The 12,861-nt window shown below is 41.6% G+C and overlaps 1 protein-coding gene across 3 annotated transcripts in view; it reads left to right on the top strand.

The window, feature by feature from the left end:
- Nucleotides 1-6,954: 6,954 nt before the first annotated feature.
- The window catches only part of ezrb (ezrin b), a 34,522-nt gene continuing 28,615 nt past the window's right edge, over nucleotides 6,955-12,861 (top strand). The window contains exons 1-3 of one of the 3 annotated variants that reach the window (XM_062468226.1): nucleotides 6,955-7,101; nucleotides 8,042-8,134; nucleotides 11,841-11,924. In XM_062468226.1, the coding sequence (XP_062324210.1) occupies nucleotides 8,123-8,134; nucleotides 11,841-11,924 (96 nt within the window). In that variant the 5' untranslated portion in view covers nucleotides 6,955-7,101; nucleotides 8,042-8,122. Of the gene's footprint in view, nucleotides 7,146-7,598; nucleotides 7,867-8,041; nucleotides 8,135-11,840; nucleotides 11,925-12,861 lie in introns of those variants that run through there. The other 2 variants (XM_062468228.1, XM_062468227.1) reach the window with 2 other exon arrangements.

The following is a 12,861-nucleotide window of genomic DNA, read 5'->3' as shown; positions in this document are numbered from 1 at the left end:
GAGTGTGCATGCTGTGTAGTTTAATGGGAACAGAGAGTCGGCCATTTTACTATCACAGGCTATACTTGCAAGGAGCTGAACGTGGGCTGTGCCCTAGACCAGACCAATTGCCTATGAGGCTGATCTTGATTCTGGATTGACTGAGATTCTGGAAAGAGATCTACTCAAGAAGAGAGTCAATATCTGTGGTTTTCAAGCCATCTTTGAGAAAGTTTGAAAACAATGTTGCGGTTAATATGTTTTGATTGTGGGAGGCAACTTTTGGACTACACCTAAACCTCATGCGGCCACCGCACCACCCGCACTGGCAAAGAGGGAAACAGCATGGATGGGGAAAGTGTGTGGGCAGAGCAAGCAGTAGTAGTACATAAACTACACACGTCCTTTACTAAAGTGTATTCTGACTTTCATAAAGTTATTGTTGTAATCAAAGCTTTTAAAGAATGGATCTCTGCATGATGGGCCTGACCAGAGCACAGGTGGCCTGACAGAACACGCTTCAAAGTTGTCACTTTCAAAAGGGTGGCATTTTAACCCTGTCAGTCCAAAATGTCTAAAAGTTGGTACGCATGCCTTATTGCCAATGGGGAACAAAGAAGTCTCAAGAACCCATAATGTCGGCAGCATGGATATTTCTCTACAGTGACAATTTGTGAAGAATTTCAAAAAATGACTTCAAATCAGCCATTGATCCAATTGTATTGAAATGTTGTGTACATGTATGAAATACATGTCTGTGTCATGTCAATTTTGTAATGGTTTGCAATGCTGAGGAGGAACCCGCCATTGCTGCCTGCAGCTATATTTATTATTATACTTCTTAAGACTGGGTGTCTATGGCAGGCCCTAGAAGCGCTTGGTCGAAAGTTGTGAAATTTGGCACACTCATTAGGGACAGTCCCCTGGTCCAATTCACAAAGTTTCATGTCCCATACTTGGGCACTCTAGCGCCACCAATGGGTCAAAGTTGGACTTGTGTTTACACACGCAACTTTTGAACCGTATGACCCATTTTCAAAAATGAGGTACCATTGGATTCCATGGACCAAGACGAGTTCAACGCACCCTATGGGGTCAATTTCCGGTTATATAGATTTTCCGCTATTTCCGGTTTTATCAAAAACCTTTGAAAGCCTACTTCTCCTACAATCTTTGTCAAATCTTCTTTAAAATTACCAGATATGCTCTTCAGACCAAGCCGCACAAAAGTTATGGTAGAGCATTTTGATACCCACAACCGTTTGTCCGTGACAGCCAATCAAAATCAGCAGAAAAGCCACCAAACAGGAAGTGAAGTCATATCTCAGCAGTTGTTTGAGGCAGTGAAACTAAATTTGGTAGGCCGCCTCGGAAACTTATTCTGAGGATGTCCTCCAAAGATTGTGTCATGTGACTAAAAGGGGGCGTGGCCGGAAGCATAAACGTGTTTTGGCTAATAACTGTTGAAGTGTTTACCTTAATAAAGTAATTTCTTTGTCTGTTGATGTCTTGTGAGATATCAAGCCTGACTATTAATAACTTTTCATAAAATTCGAACGGACGTGGCCGCCATTTTGGATTTCATGGAAAAGTATAAAAACCTTTTGCACGCCCCAATTTTTGTCCAATGTTTACCAAATTTGGCAAAGATGATCTTTAGACCCAGTTTCACAAAAGCAATCAGAAGAATTTTCAATTTTCAAAAACTTTGTTCGGTAGAGACGATCAAAAGCGGTGGCGAAGCCGCCAAACGAGGCGCAAAAGCATATCTCAGCAACCATTTGCGCGATTGTCACCAAACTTGGGTTCCATCGTTCCCATGAGGAGCAGAGGAGGCCTGCAGTGTTATACCAGAAAAATAACTTTGAACTCTCAGTACTCTTGAACGCAAACATATATTTCAAACAAACTTGGTGTGTTGCATGAGTGCAACAGGTTGTTGTGACTTAATTGTTGCGCAAGTGCTATGGAGGCCATGTCCTGCTCTGGACTGCTTGGCCCCTCCATTGCTGCTTGCAGCTATATTTATTATTATTATTATTATACTTCTTAAGACTGGGTGTCTATGGCAGGCCCTAGAAGCGCTAGGTCGAAAGTTGTGAAATTTGGCACACTCATTGGGGACAGTCCCCTGGTCCAATTCACAAAGTTTCATGTCCCATACTCGGGCACTCTAGCGCCACCAATGGGTCAAAGTTGGACTTGTGTTTACACACGCAACTTTTGAACCGTATGACCCATTTTCAAAAATGAGGTACCATTGGATTCCCTGGAAGAAGACGAGTTCAACGCACCCTATGGGGTCAATTTCAGGTTATATTGATTTTCCACTATTTCCGGTTTTATCAAAAACCTTTGAAAGCCTACTCCTCCTACAATCTTTGTCAAATCTTCTTCAAAATTACCAGATATGCTCTTCAGACCAAGCCGCACAAAAGTTATGGTAGAGCATTTTGATCCCCACAACCGTTTGTCTGTGACAGCCAATCAAAATCTGCAGAAAAGCCACTAAACAGGAAGTGAAGTCATATCTCAGCAGTTGTTTGAGGCAGTGAAACTAAATTTGGTACGCCGCCTCGGAACCTTATTCTGAGGATGTCCTCCAAAGATTGTGTCATGTGACTAAAAAGGGGCGTGGCCGGAAGCATAAACGTGTTTTGGCTAATAACGGTTGAAGTGTTTACCTTAATAAAGTAATTTCTTTGTCTGTTGATGTCTTGTGAGATATAAAGCCTGACTATTAATAACTTTTCATAAAATTCGAATGGACTGTGCCGCCATTTTGGATTTCATGGAAAAGTGTAAAAACCTTTTGCACGCCCCAATTTTTGTCCAATGTTTACCAAATTTGGCAAAGATGATCTTTAGACCCAGTTTCACAAAAGCAATCAGATGAATTTTCAATTTTCAAAAACGTTTGTTCGGTAGAGACGATCAAAAGCGGTGGCGAAGCCGCCAAACGAGGCGCAAGAGAATATCTCAGCAACCATTTGAGCGATTGTCACCAAACTTGGGTTCTATCGTTCCCATGAAGAGCAGAGGAGGCCTGCAGTGTTATACCAGAAAAATAACTTTGAACTATCAGTACTCTTGAACGCAAACATATATTTCAACTAAACTTGGTGTGTTGCATGAGTGCAACAGGTTGTTGTGACTTAATTGTTGCACAAGTGCTATGGAGGCCATGTCCTGCTCTGGACTGCTTGGCCCCTCCATTGCTGCTTGCAGCTATATTTGGTGGCCAAGCCGCGAAGCGGCGAAGCCACTTAAGTGTTTCTACCTTTTCTTATTATTATTACACTTCTTCTGCCATTGGAGTCTATGGCAGCCCCTAGAACCGTATGGTAAAAAGTTGTGAAATTTGGCACACTCATTAAGCACAGTCCCCTCTTTATATTCACCAAGTTTCATGTCTCCCATTGGAGCACTCTAGCGCCACCAACGGGTCAAAGTTGGACTTGTGTTTACAAACGTAACTTTTGAACCGTATGAACGATTTTCAAAAATGAGGTACCATTGGATTCCCTGGGTCAAGACGAGTTCAACACACCCTATGGCGTCAATTTCCGGTTATATAGATTTTCCGCCATTTCCGGTTTTATCGAAAACCTTTGAAAGCCTACTCCTCCTACAATTCTTCTTTAATCTTCCCCAGAATTGGCACACATCATCGTCAGAGCAACCCTCACAGAAGTTATCCAAAGATTTTTGATTTTCAAAACCGTTTGTCCGGTACAGCCAATCAAAATCGGCATCAAAGACACCAAACAGGAAGTTGGGTCATATCTCAGCCAATCCTTGAGAAATCAACACCAAACTTGGTATGATGACTCGGAACCCTCATCTGAGGATGTTCAAACAATTTGGTGTCATGTGATCACTGGGCGTGGCCGCAGGATGCAAAAATGTGTTTTGGCCAATAACTGTTGATTCGTTTGCCTTTATTAAGTGATTCCTTTGTCTCATGACATCTTGTGACATCCCGTGTGTGACACATGATAACTTGTGATAACAGCCGAATTGATGCGGCCGCCATTTTGAATTACTGAAAAAATGTTTTTTCTGTACTCCTCCTACAAATGTTTTCCAATCTTCACCAAATTTGGCAGAGATCATCTTCAGACCAAGCCTCACAAAAGCCATCATATGTTTTTTGGATTTTCAAAACCGTTTGCCCGGTACGGCCAATCAAAATGTGCCGTTAAGCCAGCAAACAGGAAGTTGGGTCGTATCTCAGCAAATCTTTGATGGATTCGCACCAAACTTGTTGCGTGTACTCGTAACCCTCTTCTGAGGATGTACAACATGTTTTATGGGTCATTCGATTGCTTGGCCACCTCATTGCTGCTTTCAGCTATATTTATTATTACACTTCTTCTGCCATTGGAGTCTATGGCAGCCCCTAGAACCATATTGTAAAAAGTTGTGAATTTTGGCACACTCATTAAGCACAGTCCCCTCTTTATATTCACCAAGTTTCATGTCTCTCATTGGAGCACTCTAGCGCCACCAACTGGTCAAAGTTGGACTTGTGTTTACACACGTAACTTTTGAACCGTATGACCGATTTTCAAAAATGAGGTACCGTTGGATTCCCTGGATCAACGGACGAGTTCAACACACCCTATGACGTCAATTTCCGGTTATATAGATTTTCCGCCATTTCCGGTTTTATCGAAAACCTTTGAAAGCCTACTCCTCCTACAATTTTTCTTTAATCTCCCCCAGAATTTGCACACATCATCGTCAGAGCAACCCTCACAGAAGTTATCCAAATATTTTTGATTTTCAAAACCGTTTGTCCGGTACAGCCAATCAAAATTGGCAGCAAAGACACCAAACAGGAAGTTGGGTCATATCTCAGCAAATCTTTGAGAAATCAACACCAAACTTGGTATGTTGACTCGGAACCGTGGTATGAGGATGTCCAATTAATTTGGTGTCATGTGATCACTGGGCGTGGCCGCAGGAAGCAAAAATGTCTTTTGGCCAATAACTGTTGCTTTGTTTGCTTTTATTAAGTGATTCCTTTGTCTCATGATATGATGGGAAATCCCGTGTGTGACACATCATAAATTGTGATAATAGCCGAATTGATGCGGCCGCCATTTTGAATTCATTGAAAAACGTTTTTTCTTTACTCCTCCTACACATGTTGTCCAATCTTCACCAAATTTGGCAGAGAGTATCTTCAGACCAAGCCTCACGAAGGCCTTCACACGATTTTTTGATTTTCAGAACCGTTTGCCCGGTACAGGCAATCAAAATGTGCCGTTAAGCCAGCAAACAGGAAGTTGGGTCATATCTCAGCAAATCTTTGATGGATTCGCACCAAACTTGCTGCGTGTACTCGTTACCCTCTTCTGAGGATGTCTAAAATGTTTTATGGGTCATTTGACTGCTTGGCCACCTCATTGCTGCTTGCAGCTATATTTATTATTATTATTATTATACATCTGCCATGGCAGTCTATGGCAGCCCCTATCTCATAATTATGACTTAGTATCTCATAATTTCGATTTAGTATCTCATAATTTCGATTTAGTATCTCATAATTATGACTTACGTATCTCATAATTTCGAATTAGTATCTCATAATTATGACTTAGTATCTCATAATTATGACTTACGTATCTCATAATTTCGATTTAGTATCTCATAATTATGACTTAATTTGTTAATTTTTTTACTGGCGGAAATGGGCTTCCATAGATCTCTGATCAAAAAGGACCCCTAAAATGGATCCATGTCAGGTTATGTTTGGTGTAAAACATCTACATTTACATTTAGCAGACGCTCTTATCCAGAGCGACTTACAGAAAGTACAAAGACATTCCCCCGAGGCAAGTAGGGTGAAGTGCCTTGCCCAAGGACACAACGTCATCTGGCACGGCCAGGAATCAAACTGGCAACCTTCTGATTACAAGTCCGCTTCCCAAACCGCTCAGCCACCTGACTCATTGACTCCTAAATAGGTGTTTAGTTACTCTTAAATAGCTAATCTATTTCCAATTCATAAACCATTAGCATCCTTGAAAGCACATTAATTAAGCTATAAATATGACTCATGAATACCACACCTGGCAGTTTCTGTAGACTACATGCAGCTCTGCCTCTGACCTGTGGATCCACTACTAGAGAACTACAGGATCCTCCGATATATACCGCTCTATTTTAATCCTGCTCAACTATTGGTTGGTTCAGTTATGAAACCTCCCCAACCTATTTCGCAGCGTTTCCCTAGTGTAGGTTTCGTATTTTATCGTTAGTTTAAAAAAAATTGCTGCCAACGTTGTGAACCAGCTGCCACGACGACTTTTTGTCTATTTATAGATCAGTAAAGTTTACCGTCAATCTCAGGAGAGAGCGCATGAGATATTTGTAAATGTCATTTTTAGTCCATTGACCAATTTAACCCAGATTTTTTTCAGAAAAGCAATTTTAGGCAATTTGTTTTATCTTGTGTTACGTCACCATACATTTAGTCCCTTATTTTGGTATGGTGCCTGTGTATTAGTCTACTAATTAAGGTAGGTTACTAATTCATATGGCCTCAATTGGGTTGCCAGACGGGAGTCTACGTTTACATGCACGCTAAGGAGCAGGACCCAAGAGTTCCAATGTACCTGCAGTTGCAAATGGCCAATAAACACAAACTTGAAATTTAAAACAATGTTAGGGGCCTACTTTTTAAATGACTCGCATAATCATTTTGTCAACAAATGTTCCATGTTTAGGAATGTCAATGCCTAAATGAGTGAACACACTGGATGGCACTCGTCCCTTGATAATTAAGGACATGTTTTATAGGCTAACTAAATCTGTTTATAAAACTGCATAGGGTAATTGAAATGGTCCCATCATTTAGATGCACAGTTTGATGCAGTTACAGAGGTCATTCCGTGGGAGCTGGAATGACAGTACCTTTGTAAAGCATTATGAATCAACAGAAACCACAGTAGCTTCTAGTGAAACCAAGCGGCAGGAGTTGAATAGTGCGATGAAGTGAGCGACGAATCAGCCATATTGCTGCGCTGCGAGGTAAGCAGACGGAGAGGAGTATCCGCGGCTGCAGCCCTGTGGTAGTAGCCTACAGTCTTATCTTTAATCACAACAGATCCGGTAAGATTGACCAAGTAACACTACAAAGGGTATCAAACATTAAAGTAAGTGTAAAGAGCATGAATACTTTATTCTTCATTTCTTGGTGCTCTTATGCCGCCTCATTCCCACAAAGGAGGCGAATCTCACAACAGGTGTCTCTAGGATTATTGTAGTGGGATGTGGCTTGGTTTCAGACTGTAGGCTACACTTAGAATGCATCTTGCGACATTATTTTAAAAACTATAGGTACAGTTGCAGCTGTAAGCTAACCAACAATTTTCTTGAAGACAGGGAAATGTTAAATATGTTTTATATATTTTATATTATGTATTCTATTGTATCCAGTATGTTGATACAGTTGACACAGTCAAACAATGTAAACCCTACGAACGGCAGTGTCATTGGTTGGGTTTCCGTGTAATTGCAAAAAAAGAATCAAAACTCTTGCCTTGTTAAATTACATTTAGCCTAGGCCTAATTTGCTGTCGGTAAACTGTTTGCCTACTCTGAAACGGCAAGTACGCGGGTGATGGCTGATAAATTTGTAGTCTACATTTATTTCCAACCGTAGAAACTTTGATATCGTAACAACGGTCGCCATGTTCCTGTCTGTGACTTTTATGTTGTAGCCTTTGCAGGACTTCTGGTTCTTTTGACAATAATAGACTACAGTTTCTGTCGCGTAGAAGGCTATCCCTCCAGTCTACACACAAACGACTAGTGTTGACCAAGAAGGGTGGAGACTGATCTGTAACTGTATTAGTCTATACCCGTGGCGTTTGGGTGAGGCTTGGTTAATCCAACGTTTTTTATTTAATCGGTTTTCATATGGATATACGTGTAGGCCTACTGCGCCAATCAAATTTATTTCAGATGAGCGTTTAAAGGAAGGCTTGTCCCGTCTGACTCAAAATCACCGGGGGTGGCTGAAACTCGTTTCTCCTCTTTCACTCAACAGGAAGGCAGAGTGGAAACGTCATCTATCCGAAGTATTTCTGAACCATTTTTATAGCTTCCCGAACCACGAAAAGGACAAACTATGCCAAAAGCAGTAAGTATTTATTTGATTGTTTAAAACATTTGAAGTGTATAGAAAACTGTTGTATCAAGTCAACTAGTTTGAAACCGCGTGGTAGTAGAGTAGTGAAGGATTTGTAATTTGGGAGTAGGCTAACCAGAGATGAAGCCTACTGCCACGGTGTCTGATGAGAGAAGGTATTCATCTGGGTCTTGAGAATAACGATGCCTGAAGTAGCTCTGGCAGTACTTATATAACATGTGTAGAAACTGTTCTTTTGTGAATTAAAAGAAACCCCTGAAATGGTTTACTCAAATGTATTTGAACTATACCTTTATGGACCAATCCAAGCAGATTTATTATCTTAAGACTTCTTCCAGGTTTCTATCAATGTATCAGGGAGATCTCTATCTCCCTGATACTCCCTCTCTATCTCTATTTCAGGCCACTCAGCTTCTTCTTTCTGTCATTATTTTATTGGAGTTTCCTTCAGATCTGGGCTGCTGTTAATTTTTTTTTATTTTATTTAGCAAATACTGTATCGGCGTGACAGGGTTGTCTGGACAATGACATGCTTGGCAATTACAACACAGGGCTTCACAAATATGGGAGCAAATGTTAAAATGGATTGATTTCCATTGCTCCGACTAAAGTATGGCTAATTTCAGGGCTCAGTACTTTATTCCATCAATGAAGGCATTATCATAATGTTCCCTTGTTTGTTATGTGTTAGTAGGGGGTTGAGTTTCAGTGACAAACAGCAGATGCTTATTGAACTTTGTAATTTAGTGTATCTGTAATTATGCCGTAATAATATTCTGTCTCCCATTTCTGTCTGGGTCTGCATTATTTGTTGTCGTTAAGCAGTCAGTAATTTGGCTGAATGAGGTAAAGAAAGAGAGAGAGAGAGAGAGAGAGAGAGAGAGAGAGAGAGAGAGAGAGAGAGAGAGAGAGAGGAGAGAGGAATCCAAGGAGATAAAGTCAGACTAGATTTTTATTCTGGTTAGGTCTCAACCTGGCTCATGTTACACTTGTCAGTATGACACATTGTCATTAAGTGAATGACGGTGTTCCTTGACTCTCCCAGAATCCTGTTTCCGTGTGGTCCTTCCAACATCCATGTGACAGACACCATACAAGGCACGGCCTCCATGACCAACATGGATGGGTGTTTCCTCTTCATGTCCCAAACCATTGTTATCATTTGTTCCTCTAAATAATTGATAACTAGATGATGCCTGTAACGCCATCGGGTCAAGTTAGTCCAAACAAGAACTCTGAAAAGTGATGAAAAAATTAAATCTTTAAAACTTACTATTAGTGTTTTGTCAACAAGCGGGCCAAGCATTGGTGGTAGCCTAAACCACAGGCTGCATTCAGTAATCCACTTATCAAAGGTGTCACTTTTAAAAGCTTTAATAAAAGGGGTGAACAGCAGGGATTAGCACTTGTTCCTGCCCCACAGGATATAGACCTTCAGTGCGCTCACTCACCAGGCAGCACAGCGGTTTATGGATATATTGCACTGTAAGCATTTCTACCCTGTTCCCCTGACTACACACATTGCCAAATACTTGTAAAGCCTCCCAAAGCATGCGCATGGTTAACTATTGAAAGACCAATACCGTGGAATGCAGCACAGCCTAGTGAGACTACTCCAGGAAAGAAAACCTCAACACCTTAAAGCACGCCTGACCAGACTCTAACCCCATCAATGGGATAGCCACAGTACAAAGACACTAGGGGAAATCAGGAAGTCTCTTTACTGAAAAGAGCTTCCCTGAACTATAGTAGTAAGTATTTGCTGCCATAAGGCCCCAGATTTCCAAAGCAATACAAATATTTGGCTTTCTGTCTGGATCAGGGGTCATCACAGGGTCTCCTTCAGTTTTGTAGATAGTTACTTCAGTTCATCCTCATTGCGTAGTACAAAAACTGTTGTCAAGTTTTTGGAGGCATGAGATCATGGTTGTGGCTTTCCAGTCTGATTCTTGCTGGGGCTGCACACAGTAGAAATGTGGGTCTTTCCTGAAGGTATTTCTTTGTTTTGTGTCATATTTTCTCATTTGTTGAACAGCTTGCAGTTAACATTTGTAGACTAACACCGATTGATATGAGTCACCCTCTCGCTGGTGTTTGTGTGCATGCTCTCTTCCCCTTGTCTCCTCTGGTCTTGGGGGCTCATAGCTGCCCCACATTGGCCATTAGTGGGAACATCCAGAATCACGCAGCAAGGTTGAGAAACAAAATATAGTTTTCTACTTTCACTAAACTGATTTGAAATCAGTTCTACTGTAGCGCCCCTCATCTGAAGGTCTGAAGTCATTTAAGTGTGTGTGTGTTTTGTAAGCCCTGGCTCCATTAGAAAACAGACAGGCACAGTTGTAAGACACTCACCCTCTCAGTGTCTGCACAATGCACTAATCAATATGTCTTTGGGCTTTATCCAGACCAGCAAAAGCAATTCTCATCAATTCTACCTTTCCATCATAATTTCTGTGGTGTAAAGGGGATGTAAAACATCTGTTTGTGATATAATCCTGATCTATCTGTTTGTGGAAGGAGTATGTTCAGAGAGCTGTGTGAGTCATAAGCCCAGTCAGAGACAGAGCCTCTCCAGTGGGTGTCATTCAGTTTGCTCACTGTAGCCTCAATGTCATTCTCAATGGTCAGGAGATGAAAGATCCCACCAAAGCCTCTGTTAAAACGTCTCTCTCTCTCTATCCTCCTCTCTATCCTCCTCTCTATCCTCTCTCTCCCGACCTCTACACTCCTTTTATATGGCTGGCTCTTTTATCACCTCTGCAAATTCCAGGTTCCCTTGGCTCATAAGTAGCTCACAACTCTGGAGTCCAAATAAAAAACAAAATTGTGCCTTGTCGTTAACTTCACTACTTATGACAATACTGTAACTAGGCCACAGTCCCTTGTATTCTGTCTGTCCACTGTGAATGGCGGTTGACATAATTTGTCTTTGGACAATATGCCTGTTTTAAGGCCGGTTGTTTTGACGGGTAATTGCCGTGTCGGACCTCTGTGAGCGGACACTCACCTCGTCAAGCAGGCCAGTGAGATGGACTACCTTTTTCGTGCGCATATGTCAGTCATATCAATCAATAACCAGTGAATGGATAGGCATGCCTTTCCTCTGTCTTCTGTCAATGGGAATGAGTGGACATTGTCTGTGCCCTAGCATACCTTTCCCCCACCCCCTCCATCCTCAATGGCTGTTCTGTGTCCGGGGCTTACACTCAGCATTCCCTCCCTCCCTCGTTCTGTACACCTACAGTATGCTTGTACCTGTATCTTACACCTTAACAAGCTTTTTTCCCAGCTGCTTTCTTGGCCATGGCACATTTGGCTCTGACAATCAATCAGAGGTCTAATTGTGTATTGGGGGATCTGTTTAAAAGAATGGCTCTTCACAGAAAAAACACGGTAACAAGGAGCCAGAGGAGTCAAATGTTTCAGTTAGAAACTCCCTCAAGATGTTGCCTGTCAGGGTTATTTCAATCAGAGCTTCTTCTCAGAAGAGAGAGAGCTCCATATAAACACACAGTTCCTCATGTTTACTCTGCAAACACCCCCTTCTCCTTTAAAGTTTGGCAGTTTGACACACATAATTCTCTCTGTTCATGATTATAGTTTTCAACCTTTCTCTATTTCTTCGACCCCTCTCTGTTGCTCCCATCGTGTATTGTGAAAAATCTAGTTTTTCTCTGTTGTGTCTCCTCTGCAGGTCAATGTACGCGTCACTACCATGGACGCTGAGCTGGAGTTTGCCGTCCAGCCCAGCACCACCGGCAAACAGCTGTTTGACCAGGTCTGTATACTGTACACACACATACACACAGACATAAGGCCATTGCACACTGAGTCCGAAATTCGTATCCGAAATGTTTGCACGTTAAAAAATAAATACGACCTCACGATATGTCAATCGCGCTTACACACTGCCTCCGAAACTTTCGTCCGTCAAAAAAAAGTTCAGATCGGGTTCGATTTTCTGCGTATTCGCATCCATAGCCAGCATTTTGATAGTTTTTTTGGCAATTCAGAGCCACCGAATGTTGAGGAAAATTTTGCACTCAGTGTGCAAGGGCCTTTACTCACACACTCACACAGGCAACCAGCTTGTTGAACTCCACCCAGAGGCCATTGTGAATTATGTTGCACAGTCCACTTCCTCCAGGTCATAGTTACTGACAACAGTCAGATCTGTTTAGGACTTATGAAAGCTGTCTGTTCATCAACTAACTCCCACTTCCTGTGTTTGAGCTATTCTACGGAAAGATTCATTACATGACTGTTTTTGCCTGTTTGATTTGGATAAGAACAATGTGGATATTGAAGAGTTTTAGCTAACCATAAAGTTCTGTGTTTCTGAAATTAGAATCAACAGTAAACAGCTTAGAAAAGCATAGAACGGATATAATTATACACATACTTGTTTTAAAAGACTTCCTGAGGAATGGAAATTGTGGATTTTGGAATGTACTGTATGGCATTCCTATCAGCAAAAATTGTTATGTAATGGTGGAGGCCAGTTCTGTACAGAGTTTAGAATCCCAAGACACCAAGGGAAATTTACCTTGATTCCATCACAGAGAGAGGTGTAATCACTTCCTGAATAACTAGTTTGTCTGTCTGTGTGTGTGTGTGTGTGTGTGTGTGTGTGTGTGTGTGTGTGTGTGTGTGTGTGTGTGTGTGTGTGTGTGTGTGTGTGTGTGTGTGTGTGTGTGTGTGTGTGTGTGTGTGTG

The sequence above is a fragment of the Osmerus eperlanus genome, chromosome 8, assembly GCF_963692335.1.
Source record: "Osmerus eperlanus chromosome 8, fOsmEpe2.1, whole genome shotgun sequence".
In the NCBI taxonomy this organism is placed as follows: domain Eukaryota; kingdom Metazoa; phylum Chordata; class Actinopteri; order Osmeriformes; family Osmeridae; genus Osmerus; species Osmerus eperlanus.
The sequence above is the reverse complement of the archived record's forward strand: the minus strand, read 5'-3'. Positions and strand labels throughout refer to the sequence as shown.